General features: G+C 38.1%; 1 protein-coding gene across 1 annotated transcript in view; it reads left to right on the top strand.

Annotated features, from left to right (window-relative positions):
• Positions 1-14,713, top strand: part of ASAH1 (N-acylsphingosine amidohydrolase 1) — a 39,608-nt gene that overhangs the window by 10,302 nt on the left and 14,593 nt on the right. Inside the window, exons 2-4 of the mRNA XM_072950417.1 lie at positions 4,509-4,555; positions 8,325-8,415; positions 8,814-8,900. Coding sequence (XP_072806518.1) covers positions 4,509-4,555; positions 8,325-8,415; positions 8,814-8,900 — 225 coding nt within the window. The remainder of the gene's footprint in view (positions 1-4,508; positions 4,556-8,324; positions 8,416-8,813; positions 8,901-14,713) is intronic.

Below are 14,713 nucleotides of genomic sequence, written 5' to 3'. Positions count from 1 at the left end.
ATTGAGTCGTATGAGCTGCTTATATATTCTGGAGATCAAGCCTTTGTCGGTTTCATTTGCAAAAGTTTTCTCCCATTCCGTAGGTTGTCTTCTTGTTTTACTTCTGGTTTCCTTTGCTGTGCAGAAGCTTGTAAGTTTCATTAGGTCCCATTTGTTTATTCTTGCTTTTATTTCTACTAGGAGAAAATTTTTGAAATGTATGTCAGATAATGTTTTGCCTATGTTTTCCTCTAGGATGTTTATTATATCTTGTCTTATGTTTCAGTCTTTGATCCATTTTGAGTTGATTTTTGTGTATGTTGTGCATGAGTGTTCTAGCTTCATTGTTTTACATGCTGAACACTATTTTATTTTTATTGTTGCCATCCTAGTGGATGTGAAGTGGTATCTCACTGTGGTTTTGATTTGTATTTCTCTTTTGGCAAATGTTGTTAAGCAACTTTTCATGTGCTTATTGAGTTATATCTTCTTTGGAGAAATGTCTGTTCAGATCCTTTGCCTGTTTCTTAATTGAATTGTCTTTTTGCTATTGAGTTGTAAGGTTTTTACATATTCTAGATAGAAGTCTTTGATCAGATTTATGATTTATAATTGGCATAAATGTAAGTATTTATTTCTGGGCTCTCAGTTCTATTCCATTAATTTGTATCTGTCTATGCTGGTACTGCACTGTCTTAATTACTTTAGCTTTGATAGTAAGTTATAAAATCAGGAAGTATCAGTTCTCTAACTTTGCTATTTGTCAAGCTTGTTTTGGATGTTCTGGGTCCCTTGAATTTCCATACAAATCTTAGGATCACTTGTCTACTGCAGAGAAGCCAGCTGGGATTTTGATAGGTATTGCATTGAATCTGTAGGTCAATTTAAGTATGGCCATCTTAACAATACTAAGTCTTTCAGTCTATGAATGTGTACATCTTTCTATTTATTTTGGTCTTTAATTTCTTTCTAAAATGTTTCGTAGTTTTCAGTATACAAGTCTTACACATCGTTGGTTAAATTTTATTCTTAAGTGTTGTATTCTTATTGATGCGGTTGTAAGTGAAGTTGTTTCTTAATTTCATTTTCAGTTTGCTCATTACTACTGTATAGAAATGCAATTGGTTTTTGTGTAGTAATCTTGTAACCTGCAACTTTGTTGAACTTGTTTTATTATTCTTTAAAAAATTTAGTGGATTCTTATGGGGTTTCTATAGAAGATTGTGGCATCTGAAAATGAGACAGTTTTACTTATTTTCCAGTCTGGATGCCTTTTATTTCATTTTCTTGTCTAATTGTCATGGCTAGATCCTTAAACACAGTATGAAGTGGTGTGAGTAGATTCCTTGACCCCCTACCTTTTACTCCCTTTTTTCTTCAGTTCTGAATGCTTTTGCTCCTGCTTTGATACTGTACTTGTAACTATAATTGAGTCGTCCATGCTTTGTATGTCTCCTTTCAAAGAATGAAAACAATAAACAATGTTTAAAGAAGTATGGCTTAAAAACATTGGTCATTGCTCAATGTGCTGTCATTACATTTCCTTTTCTATAATTCTGAAGCCAAAACTCCAAAGTCACTGAAAGAATATTCATATATATATTCTCTACCAAATACCCATATTCATGCCAAATGCTCATATTCATTTCAGTTTATTTCATATTTATATCATGCTTTCTTGTACAGAATTTTTCCTTGTGGTTTCTAATTTCTTTCTTTTCTTCTCATTAGAAAAAGAAACCAAACCTATGCTGTCATCACTGTATCTTGTATATTTTTCAACTTCTGTCATATCCTCTGCATTTTCTTCTATTCTTCTTTAGACATACTAAGTTCCTGTTCTAGTTCAGATCATTTTCTTTTTATTTGGACCATTCTTTTCCAATATTACAGTTTTCCCCTATAATTTCTGTTTTTTTTTTTCTTACACTCTCTGCCTCTGTCATATTCTCAAGTTCTTCCAGCCCCTCAGCTGCGCAGTTTATTCTATGGAATCCTCCTTTTTAGGACACCTGTCTCTTTGATATAATGTTGCACCAGTGCTTTCTAGGTCTATTGACTAGCTGTCATCCTAAGAATTCCCTCTATCACTCTGTATAAGTTGGAGCCATTCTTTTCTGGATCCTGTCCTATCTTTGTCCTAGTTTATGCCCTTGCTTTGCAAGAGTACATCTTGAAGTCACTTCTTAAAGAATGTGTGGGAGGTGAACTTTGAGTCCTTGCAGTCACTTAATATTAAGTGAAGATTTTAAGTAAACTCAAAATTGATTAATGGTGGTGGTTGGCAGGCTATAGCCAGCAGGCCTAATCCAGGCTGCCACCTGTTTTTGTAAGGCCTTTGAGCTAGAAGTTTTGTATATCTTTTAAATGTTGTGGGGGGGATCAAAAGAAGATTAATATTTCATGACATGTCAGAATTATATGAAATTGACCCATCAATGTCCATAGAGTTGTATTCGAGCACAGCCACACTTGTTTGTTTGTGTTTTTTTCTGTGGCTGTTTCAGCACAGCAGTTGGGTTATTCTAGAAGAGCCGGTATGCAGTGCACTCATGGCTTTCACTGCTGCTCTGTGCACTTCAAATGACGCTTATGCATTACAACTCAGTAACATTTTAAGTACCACATGTATCAATGCAGCATGTTATTTTAATCTTTAAGGAAATTCCTAGTCTAAACGTGTCACATCAAAACAAGAAAAGACAAGAAAATGTGCTCTTGCGTTCAGATGTTGTGCTCTTGAGGCCAAGCAGAGTAGGGATTATCTTGTTACTGAATCACATGGCAAAGCATTGTGTTATGCGATGATTACCTAGAGTTATGCTAAAAGAATACAGTGTATGTTGATGTTACAAGATTAAGCAGTTATCACAATATTCCCAAATCATAGGGGAAAAGTGATCAGAAAAACAAAATATAAAGCAGAGTATCTCATCACAACAGAATTTGTTCACAAATTTTAAAAAGTAAAATGCCTGCATCCAAAGCAGGTCTCCAAGTAGCAGTGGTAAAGTTTTACTGCAACTTTTGAACTCAGGGCTGAGACTAAAATTTTTCTCAACAAAGAGATCCACCCTCAGTTACTATTATAGAACACTGAATGACTTCGGAAATTAGCTCTTGCTAATTTGATACTGGATTATCAAATTGATATTAATTAATATCTAATATTTTATATTCTAATAATTTAGAAATAGAATTTAAATTCTAATGATTAAATTAGCTTTTGATAATTTAGGTTTACGCTTGATAAAGCTGTTTTCTAATAAATTCAATGTAAAATTACAAGGCAAAAAAATACTTACATGAGAAACATACTGTAGTATTTTGACAATTAATGTTTGAATCTCAGGTAGTGTCACACTACCTTGTACACTTTCCATATGAACTAAAGTTAAAACAGCATGTGAGATTTCCATTCCCACAAAAATTTGCTGCAGGTGTATTTTCTGAATTAAAACTGCAGGTCTAGTAGTTTTCTTCCCTACTTAATCTTCCTGTTATTGTGGATTTTTACTTCTTGAAAAAGTTTTTTTTTAACTTTTACTATATATTATTATATTTACTATATATAGCAGAAAGGAGATAAATGTGCCAGGCATCTTGAACTAGTAATAAAAGAATGATAAATCAGTGTGGACTTTTTTGATTATTTTGTGTTAAGAGCTAATTCCGTTTTGCTGCTAAACTTGAACAACACTCCCTTAAACAGTCTCATTGATTGAGCCTCAGTTCTGTGGGCTGTCCTTGCCTCAAGGAACACAGAGTCTGGTCGTGAAGAGAGAGACAAGCAGATAATTACCGTGCAGCGTCCTAAGTATAGCAGTGGACATATATATAGATACTGTGGGAGTATAGAGGAGAGGGTGGCTAGTTTCCTGTGGGAAGTAAAGACTTCACAAAAAAGGCAGTATTTAAACTGGATCCTAGAAGTTGCAGCCAAAGGTTCATGAGGTGGAGAAAGGCATTCTAGGCAGAGGGAACAGGAGACACATGCACAGACATGAAAGAATGAGAGATCATCGGATGTAGTTGTGTGTGGCTGCACATAATAGGGGAGTGGCAGGAGAGGAGGCTGTGGTGGTGATTTGGAGCCAGATTATGGAGGGCCCTGCACAGCGTGCCCTGAAAATCTGGTTTAGGATGCAAATCTCTTACAAAAGAATTGGCTCCTAAGTTCAAGTAATATCACATCCTATCAAGTTATTTCCTTTCAGTGGTAAATCAACCTAGCTGTCATAAACGTTTTCCATCTACTTTTTTACATTTCCTCTTTACTCGGTGTATTTGCATTAGTAAAGCCAAATTACAGTACCTGGCAAATAGTGCAAATTGAATTGAGACTGAAAATGCACTGAAGTTTGAGATGTTACAAGTCTTCATGGGAGGAAAAGACTTTTAAGAGACATTGAAATGGGCTAAAAGGGCGAATTGTACTTAATTTTTGTCTCCACAAACTTTAGCTGTTTCTGCAGATTGCCTGTTTGATTTGTTGTTTTCTGAAACTTTTCATTGTCTTTGTTATTTAGTGGACAGAAGACTGCAGAAAATCAACCTATCCTCCTTCTGGACCGACGTGAGTAAATACCTGATGGTAGAACTCCCTCTGAGCTTGTGGAGGTTTCCCCCCATGCAATGAACTCATAAAAGTGACAACAGTGAATAAAAACTGAAGTCCCATCTTCTGAGACAAATTTGTTTCCTCAGGTTTGTGTATTATGCACTTGACCAAGACCCTGGACAAATATGAAAATACCCTGTGATGAAAATGTCCTATCATTTTCTGGCCTATCAAAATCATAGGGAAAACAAAAGGTTTTCCATTCTCCACTCAGTTCTTCTGTCTGCTGCTAAGCATTTTATTCTCCCTGACAAATGCATCATCCCACAGCTGTTCTGTGATTTTCTGTGGTGCCTGAGTGTATATGTTCCCCATCATACTGGAACAAAAAAAGTGCAGAATTTCATGTGAAACATTAAAAAAAAAAAAACCCTGGCATGGTAATCAAAACTAGTGGGGACAAAACAGGATTGGAAAACATAAGGGAAGGGCCAATATCGTGTTTTAGTGTGTTTCACATTAATATTTTTAGTCTAGGGTTTTGGCCTTTTCAGATCCTATGTTGCTAAATAGGCCTGTGGGGAAGACATAAGAGTAGCCCAGAGGGTACAGATGTGGAAAAGAAGGAGGAGAAGTCAGGAAGGGTAATCTTCTTTGTCCCGTTCTGCCCTCTCACTGAAAGTAGCCTGGAGCAGGTAAGGGAAGCCAAAGTACGTAAGACTCTAACCAGTAATATGTAGGTAACATTGCAGTTTTTGTAACACTCCAAGCCTGTGGTATTATATGCAGTTGTCTGAATTCTGTTTCTAAATAGGCTCTGTATTCCAGTGAGACTGTAATAAACTAAATTCTTTTGATGTACTCATCTTTATGTAGAAAGAAGCAAATATTTGACAGGAAGTAATTTAGAAGCTATCAGTTTCTGTGTTATTCTAAAGCCAGTGCACACTGCAGCCCTCTCCAGTGGCTTGCTTTCCTGGCACCATGTTGGTCTTCATTGCCTTATAGATTGCAAGCATCTCATGGCTGGTCTTTCTGTCCCAATTCATTGAACATTTACTGAGTACCTTCCACGTTTAAGGCTTTTTTTTCCTACTCCTTTTTATGTGTACCTTACGTATCTATGAATTGATTGCTCTTTAAACTGTCCCTGCTTGAGCATTTAACTGATTCCAAGTTGCTGTGTGTCTGTGAGCATGTGTGTACACACACACACACACACACACACACACAAATAAAAACATTTTTCCTATATTTATACGTCTATATAATGTAAATATTTTTGCCCTGGTGTTTCTGGTGAATTTCTTCCTACCTTGCCAGCTTGTTCCCTGCACAAAAGTCCTCAGCCCCACTTATCCTCTCTAAACTACAAATGGATCTTGGAATCTGGGAGAGAAGTGTGGTGTTCATATACCTTTCAGTGACAACGCTTCCTCCTGTACATATAAGGCCATCCTTTTCAGTCAAGTGCATAGATTCTGGAGATATGCATGGGCAGCTGTGAGAGAGGAGGGAAACACCTGTTTATCCAGCTTGACCAGTCAGATCAACCCTGGAGATGGAGGGACTGACAGCCGGAGCACCCCTGTGTTCATCTGAGTCCCATTAGCATTTCTTTTCTGCTGCTCACTGGTGCTTATCATCCACTGTCTTATTTGTGTATGTGAGTGTTGTGTTACTTGGACTGGTTTCCAAGCTACCTGGGGAGCCAAGTGGGTTCAGTCAGTGACTAATACTGATTATGGTGACTTGGGCACAGGAATTGCTAAATCTCAAAAATAATTTCATGAAGTTTGTTGTTTGTAGTCAAGTAGGAAAATATCCTGTGTTAGTCACTATTGATTGAATGCCAGTGCTGCTAAGTATTTTTTGCATATTTCACACAATCCTTACTGCCCTCATAAAGTACATATTCTTTATTTCTCTAGGAAATTGAGGTGCAGATGTTGAATACTGAAATATTTTAGAAAAATGTTGAATGAGAAGTGAAATGTGGGATTATGGTTAGCCATAATCATAGTAAGCTTTAGCTATTATAATAATTTTGTTAGTGAGATTAGTAACAGTTCTGTCAGAGAATTCTGATGAGTGGAGGTTTTACTGTAGAGAGATTTCTGGGGTCTTCCCATCCCCACTTAATTATAAACCTCTGCTGTAATGCGTTCGTCTCCTCTTCTTTTCTTCTTTGGAATCCTTGACTGGAAAAGAATCAGGAGTTTAAGGCAGATCTGAGGGACTGGTTTGGGTTTTGTTGGATATTATGAGGAGAGAAGCAGCTGATCGGATTTCACAGGTAGAACATCTGTATCTTATGACAACGCCACCAATGTGCATGGCTCCAGTGGGCCACTAATTTACTATTGCTCCTAGACACTGAGATCCAAATGCACGCTGGTAGGGAGGGGAAGAGGTTAGGAGCACCTGCCCATTACAGGAGGAACAATAATTATTTTCTTGAATTGTGGAACAGAATTTTGCATGTGAAATTATGATTAGTTGGAAGCTGAATTCACTTGTTTTTATGTAAACACTTTTTTCTGGGACTTAAGTATTACAGTATTTAATACAGATATCAGCTACTAAGGAAATGGGGGTTTCAAAGTGCTTTGAAAAAAAATTCATTCATTGTGATTTGGTTTAAAGTATGTTCCCAAAATTGTGTGTGCTTTTCCTTTTCCTTTCCTGCTGATAAATAGTTTCATGAAACCTTATACATATACCCAGACCCCAAGCTCAGAGGCACTATATAGAGAAGCAAATATTTATTTATGGCAATAGAAGTATAAATAGGATCCTAATTCTTCACTTACAGGAACTAACCCACCCTGGCTTAACCCATCCCCACTATGAACAGTTTGGATAACAGTTACTAAAGAGTCTGGCAACACTGTAGCACACACTCTGGAGCAGTGCAGTAAGGGAGCAAATGCTGCCTACTTTTAGACAATTTTAAGCTGATAAGTCACTGAATGGCACACCCTTAGAAGCTATTTCAGTTCAGAAACAAGTGCCAGAGAATAATATTTCTGTAGTGACAGAGAAGAGTTACAGAGTTCATCTACCAGAAATATTGCCCAGTCCATGATAAGGGAGGGGGCGTTGCTATATCCTCCCTTAGTGGAAACTGCTGTAGGTAAATGGAAGAGTAGGGCGTCTGGGAATGGGTACGACTGAACAGTGCATGAGCTTGGACTTAACTACAGGACAATGACAAGAGAGGAAGTACAGTGAGAAGGGTAGAATGGCTGAGGGCATCGTGAAGGTTCTTGAAACCAGCCATGGGAAGCTAATAGCGTATGTTTGCACTCTGAGGGCTTAAAAGGTGACCTTGCTGAAACTGACACCAGAGACAGTGATTTCACAGTAACAGACCAAGAGGGAATTTTGAGACAGGGAAACCAATTGGAGGAGTGTCCAGAGCCTAGACTAAATCTTTGCAGAGATTTAGGAAGGGAAAAAAGGGCAGATAATTTCTTGGCAGGGTCGTTCAGATTACGTATAGCTCTTGAGCCAAAATTGATTATTTTACGTGTCACCAGTTCGCATTAACCTTCTAGAATGTAACCTGTTCTAGGATTCCTAAAGTGACTAATGATTATGTGTACAACATAGAGCAGACATTGGGTAGAAAATTAGCTTTTTTTGGCAAATTCTAGTTTGAGTACCAATTTCTATATTGTTATTAAGACTATGTCTCTAACATATCCATATAGATGTAACTGTCTAACCTTCATCAGAAAACTGCTTTTAATATTTCAAGTTGATACACCTTTTATTACAGCTACAGGGGTCCAGTTCCGTGGTACACCATAAATCTCGATCTACCACCGTATAAAAGATGGCATGAACTGATGGTTGACAAAGCACCAGCGGTATGCTATGATGATTAAACCTTCTACTTCTGACTTTACTGAAGATAATTGCATTTAAAAGAACACTTCATGATATCATGTACCAAGTATATTAAGAATCTGTTTTCCATGCTTCTCTGCCATTTACAATAAATGATAGAGGAAAAGATGTCATCTCATGTCATCTCTTGCTCTTTTTACTAGCCCTTGCCTTTCTTTATCTTGTATCATCTACTGTCATCTAAATATTTAATCAAGTGTCATGTTAAAGATGTGTTTACATGCATATTATCAAACAGTACTCTTATTTAACTACATATGGGTATGTTAAGAGGTCTGTGTCTGTTTTCATTATACCAGTATTACTCTTGAATGTCAATAATTTATGTCTCTTACTAATTTTTTAATTTATTTTTCAGCTAAAAGTTATAGTGAATTCTTTGAAGAACGTAGTAAATGCATTTGTGCCAAGTGGAATAATTATGCAGATAGTGGATCAAAAGTTGGTAAGAAATATTATTTCCCAAAATAAATTTTAAACACATACATATGTACACACAAGAGTTCAGCAAAGACTCTGGTATTTATTTAAAGGCATAATTTGACAGCCTCTTGTAAGGAGCTTGGATAGTTTGCTTTTATTCCAGACCATTGTCAAAACTTCAGAGGGACTTAAAATTCTGGGACAGTAATATTAGAGTAACAGGACATAAAGTAGCATGGCAAATTTGGGCAGTTAACTGCTCTTTAATGTTTTATTACAAGTGTGACCTATTTTATAGAGCAGTACGCAAATACCCACATTTCATCTGGAAATACAGCATTTCCTTCTGTTAATACACTTAGGTTTCCAAGTTCACTTTTGAAAATTTGGGTTTTTTCTTAAGTACTTTGCCTGAGTATCTCAGGGCACTGAGAGTTTTTCTAGATAGGACCAAATGGCATGCTTTATCCCAGCCCTGTAGTTTCTGGAGTTCCTCAGCTCTGCCCATTTTGTGTTTCTTATGACTATGCATTGACCGAACCATTTGTTTGCTCCTGATCATGCTGGAAGACTCCATTTCTTGGCCTCTTTTTTAATTGAGGTGGAACCAGTGGAAAATCTAGGTCCTGGCCCCTTGAGCTCCCAGAGAGATCCTTATCACCCTCGTTTAGTCTTTGCTTTGGGGCCCTCACTGGGATTCAGGGTGTAAAGGATTGAAGAGGACACCAAGGCCTTAGGGCAGGTGTTTTAACCTCAACAGTAATGACATTGGAGATTGGATGATGTTTTGTTGTGGGCACTGTCTATGCACTGTAGGATGTTTAGCAGTATCCTGGCCTCGACCCACTGAATGCCAGTAGCACCCCTTCAGTTGTGACAACCAAAAATCTAGACATCACTAAATCTCCCCTGGGGAGGAAACCATCCCTGGTTGAGAATCACTCCTAGAAGCTGGAGATTCAGGGTGTACCACCCCCATGACACTTGTACCTGCCAGCCACCAAATCTCTTATCACTCATGTTTATGTTCTCAGAGCCTTTGATTAAGGCTCTTCTTTGTGTTCATACCAACCAGACTTCCCTAAAATACAAATGTTGGCAGGAGCAGCAGCAAAAGAGGCCCCCACAAGCCCCATGTGTCCTAATCCCCCTAAACCTGCATGTCAGCAGGAAGGGCAACAGGCAAAGGGTTTAGGTGCCCAGGCTTTGCAGTCAGACAACATTGGGGGTTTAAACATTTTTAAACATTGGGTTTTAAGGTAGGAGTAGCCATGTACTGTGTAGCCTTCGATAAGTTTCTTTCCTTTTTTTTTTTTAACAGTATGAAACCATTTTTTTAAAACAATTTTATTGTGGTATGGTTCCTGTACCGTCAACTACGCATATTTTAGACGTACAATTTGATGAATTTTGATAGATGTATACACCCGTGAAACCACCACTATAATCAAGATAGCTAACATTTCTAACACTCCCCAAGAGATGCATATTTCAAATTCCCAGTTTATCCCTTCCCATTGCTTCTTTAGTATTTTCTATGTATAGTATCATGTCATCTGCAAACAGTGATAGTTTGACTTCTTCATTTCCGACTTGGATTCCTTTTATTTCCTTTTCTTCTCTGATTGCTGTGGCTAGGACTTCCAAAACTATGTTGAATAAAAGGGGCAAGAGTGGGCATCCTTGTCTTATTCCTGATCTCAGAGGAAGTGATTTCAGTTTTTCCCCATTGAGTATGATGTTAGCTGTGGGTTTTTCATATATGGCCTTTATTATGTTGAGATATATTCTGTCTGTGCCCACTCTCTGGAGAGTTTTAATCATAAATGGATGTTGAATTTTATCAGAAGCTTTATCTACATCTTTTGAGATGATCATGGTTTTTATTCTTCAATTAGTTAATGTGGTATATCACATTGATTGATTTGCAGATATTGAAAAATCTGTGCATTCCTGGGATAAATCCCACTTGATCATGGTGTATGATACTTTCAATGCATAATTGGAGTCAATTTACTAGTGTTTTATTGAGGATTTTTGCATCTATATTCATAAGTGATACTGGCCTATAATCTTCTTTTTTTTGTGAAATCTTTGTCTGGTTTTGGTATCAGGGTAATGATGGCCTCATACAATGAGTTTGGAAGTGTTCCTTCCTCTGCAGTTTTTTCAAATAGTTTCAGGATAGGTGTTAACTCTTCTCTAAATGTTTGGTAGAATTCACCTGTGAGGTCATCTGATCCTGGACTTTTGTTTGTTGGAAGTTTTTAAATTATTGATACAATTTCAGTACTGGTAATTGGTCTGTTCGTATTTTCTATTTGTTCCTGGTTCACTCTTGGCAAATTGTACCTTTTTAGGAAATTGTCCGGTTCTTCGAGGTTCTCCTTTTTGTTGGCGTGTAGTTGCTCACAGTAGCCTCTTATGATCCCTTGAATTTCCGTGCTGTCGGTTGTAACTTTTTTCTCATTTCTGAATTTATTAATTTGGGCCTTCTCCCCCCCTCCCTTTTTTTTTTTTTGGTGAGTCTGACTAAAGGTTTATCAATTTTGTTTATCTTTTCAAAGAATCAGCTTTTAGTTTCATTGATCTTTTCTATTTTTTTTAGTATCTTTCATTTATTTATGCTCTAATCTTTATGATTTCTTTTTGTCTACTAACTTTGGGTTTTGTTTGTTTTTCTCTAGCTGCTTTGGTGTAAGGTTAGGTTATTTACTTGAGATTTTTCTTGTTTCCTGAGGTGGGCTTGTATCGCTGTAAACTTCCCTCCTAGAACTACTTTTGCTGCGTCCCAGAGGTTTTGGATCATTGTGTTTTCATTTTCATTTGTCTCAGAGTATTTTTAGATTTCCTCTTTGGTTTCGTCAGTGATGCATTGGTTGTTTAGTAGCATATTGTTTAGCCTCCACATGTTTGCAGTTTTTGCAGTTTTTTCCTGTAGTTGACTTCTAACCTTACAGTGTTGGGGTCAGAAAATATGCTTGGTACAACTTCAGTTTTTTTAAATTTACTGAGGCTTGCTTTGTGGGCCAGCATGTGATTGATTCTGGAGAATGTTCCACATGTATTTGAGAAGAATGTGTATTCTGTTGCTTTAGGATGGAATGCTCTATGAATACCAGTTAAGTCCATCTGGTCTAATGTGTCATTTCCTTATTGATTTTCTGTCTGGATGATGTGCCCATTGATGTAAGTAGGGCATTAAGGTCCCCCACTATTATTGTGATATTGTCAGTTTCTCCTTTTATGTCCGTTAACAGTTGCCTTGTATAGTGAGATGCTCCAATGTTGGGTGTGTATGTATTTATAATTGTTATATCCTCTTCTTGGATTGATCCTTTGAGTATTATGTAGTGTCCTTCTTTGTCTTTTGTAACAGTCTTTATTTTAAAATCTATTTTGGAGGGGGAGGATATAGCTCAGTGGTATAGACCATGCTTAGCCTAGCATGCCTGAGGTCATGGGTTTGATTCCCAATACCTGGATTAAATACAAAATGATAATAATAAATAAATGAACATAATTACCCCCCCCAAAAAAACAAAAAACAAAAACAAAAGATAAAAAAATAGAATCTATATTGTCTAAGTATTGCTACTCCATCTTTCTTTTGGTTTCCATTTACATAGAATATCTTTTTCCACCCCCTTACACTTTGAGCCTACATGTGTCTCTAGCTCTGAAATGGGTCTCTTGAAGACAGCATATATATGGGTCTTGTGTTTATATCCAGTCAGCCAGTCTGTCTTTTGGTTGGAGCATTTAATTCATTTACATTTAAGGTAATTATCAATACATGTGTTCTTATCGCCATTTTGTTCATTGTTTTGGATTTGTTTTTGTAGGTCTTTTTTTCTCTCTCTCTCTCTCTTTCTTCTTTTTGTTCTCTTTTCTTGTGGTTTGATGGCTAGAGAAGTTCCTTTAACATTTGTTATAAAGCTGGTTTGGTGGTGCTGAATTCTTTTAGCTTTTGTTTATCTGTGAAGCTTTTGATTTCTCTATCAAATCTGAACGAGAGCCTTGCTGGATAGAATATTCTTTGTTGTAAGTTTTTCCCTTTCATCACTTTAAATATATTGTGCCATTCCCTTCTGACCTGTAGAGTTTCTGCTGAAAAGTCAGCTGTTAACTTCATGGAAGTTTCCTTGTATGTTATTTGTTGCTTTTCTCTTGCTGATTTTAGTATTTTCTCCTCATCCTTAATTTTTATCAATTTGATTACTGTGTGCCTCGGTGTGTTCCTCTTTCAGTTGATTCTGTGTGGGACTCTCTGCACTTCTTGGACTTGGGTGACTGTTTCCTTTCCCAAGTAGGGAAGTTTTCAGTTATTATCTCTTCAAAAATTTCCTCAGGTCCTTTCTCTCTTCTTTCTGGGACCCCTATAATGCGAATATTAGTGTGCTTCATATTGTCCCAGAGTTCTCTTAAACTATCCTCATTTCTTTTAATTCTTTTTTATTTTTCCCTTTTTGCAGTAGTAATTTCCACTTATCTGTCTTCTAGTTTACTGATCCATTCTCCTGCCTCATTTAGCCTGTTGTTGGTTCCTTCTAGTGTGTTATTCATTTTGATAATTTTATTCATCTCTGGGTGTACTTTATATTATCTAACTCTTTGCTAAAAACATCCCCCTGTGCATCTATACTTCTTCTGAGTTCTCTGAACATCTTCACCATCATTACTCTAAACTCTTTCTCGGATAGATTGTCCATCTCCTCATCATTTATTTCTTCTTCTGGGATTTTATCTTGTTCCTTGGCCTGGAAGGTATTCCTCTACCACTTCATGTTGTCTTTCTTTCTGTTTGTATTTTTAGGTAGGTTAGTTATGTTTCTCGACCTTGGAGAAGTGGCCCCCTGTGGGAGACATCCTGTGCGTCCCAGCAGTACTCTCCTGTCTTGTCACCCAAGGGCCAGGGTCCAGCCAGTCCCAGGGTAGAGTCTGGCCTGCATTTGCAGATTCCTTCCACAGGCTTTGGGATTGTTGTTTTCTTATTTCTGGTATCTGCCCCCTGGTGGATGAGGCTGGACTAGGGGATTATGCAGTTTTCCTGGCTGGAGAAATTGGTGCCTGCCCGCTGCTGCATGGAGCTTGGTCCTGGTCCTCTGGTGGGTAGGGCTATGTCTGGAGTGTATGTGGCTCAGGAAGTTTGCCGATGGGTGGGGCTGTATTCCCATCCAGTATGTTGTTTGGCCTGAAGCTTCCCAGCCCTTAAGCCTACAGGCTGTTGGCTGGGGCTAGGTCTTGGTGCTAATGATGCAGTCAAGCCTCCAGGAAAGCTCATGTAGATGAACACTCCCAAAATATTTGCCACCAGCTTTTATGTCCCTAGAGTGAGTGGTATCTGTTGCCTACCTCCCTAGGAGACCTTACAAAACCAGCAGGCAGATCTGGCCCAGGTTCCTATGAAATTATTGCCTCTGCCCTTGGACCTGGTGCACGCAAGATCCTGTGTACGCTTCCCAAGAGAATGAAGTCTCTATTTCCCCAAGTACTGTGGGGCTTGTGGAATTAAGCCTTGCTGGCCTTCAAAACCAAATGTCTGGGGGTCTCCTCCTCCCAGTGCCAGAACCCCAGGCTAGGGAGCCTGGCATAGGGCTCAGAACTCACTCCTGTGGGAGGGCCTCTGCGACTTATTCTCCAACTTGTGGGTTGCCCACCTGGGGGATATGTGGCCCGATTATATCAAGAGCCCACCCCTCCTGTCGTCCTGCTGTGGTTCCCTCTCTATGTTTCCAGTTGAAGACATTTTTTGCTGATTCTTGTCTTTTTTCTTTCCCCCAATGGTGGTTTAGCAGTCAGTGTGGTTTTGATGTAGTCACGAGCATTGACAGC

The sequence above is a fragment of the Vicugna pacos genome, chromosome 26, assembly GCF_048564905.1.
Source record: "Vicugna pacos chromosome 26, VicPac4, whole genome shotgun sequence".
NCBI classification, from domain to species: Eukaryota; Metazoa; Chordata; class Mammalia; order Artiodactyla; family Camelidae; genus Vicugna; species Vicugna pacos.
This window is presented reverse-complemented; position numbering and strand designations above follow the sequence as displayed.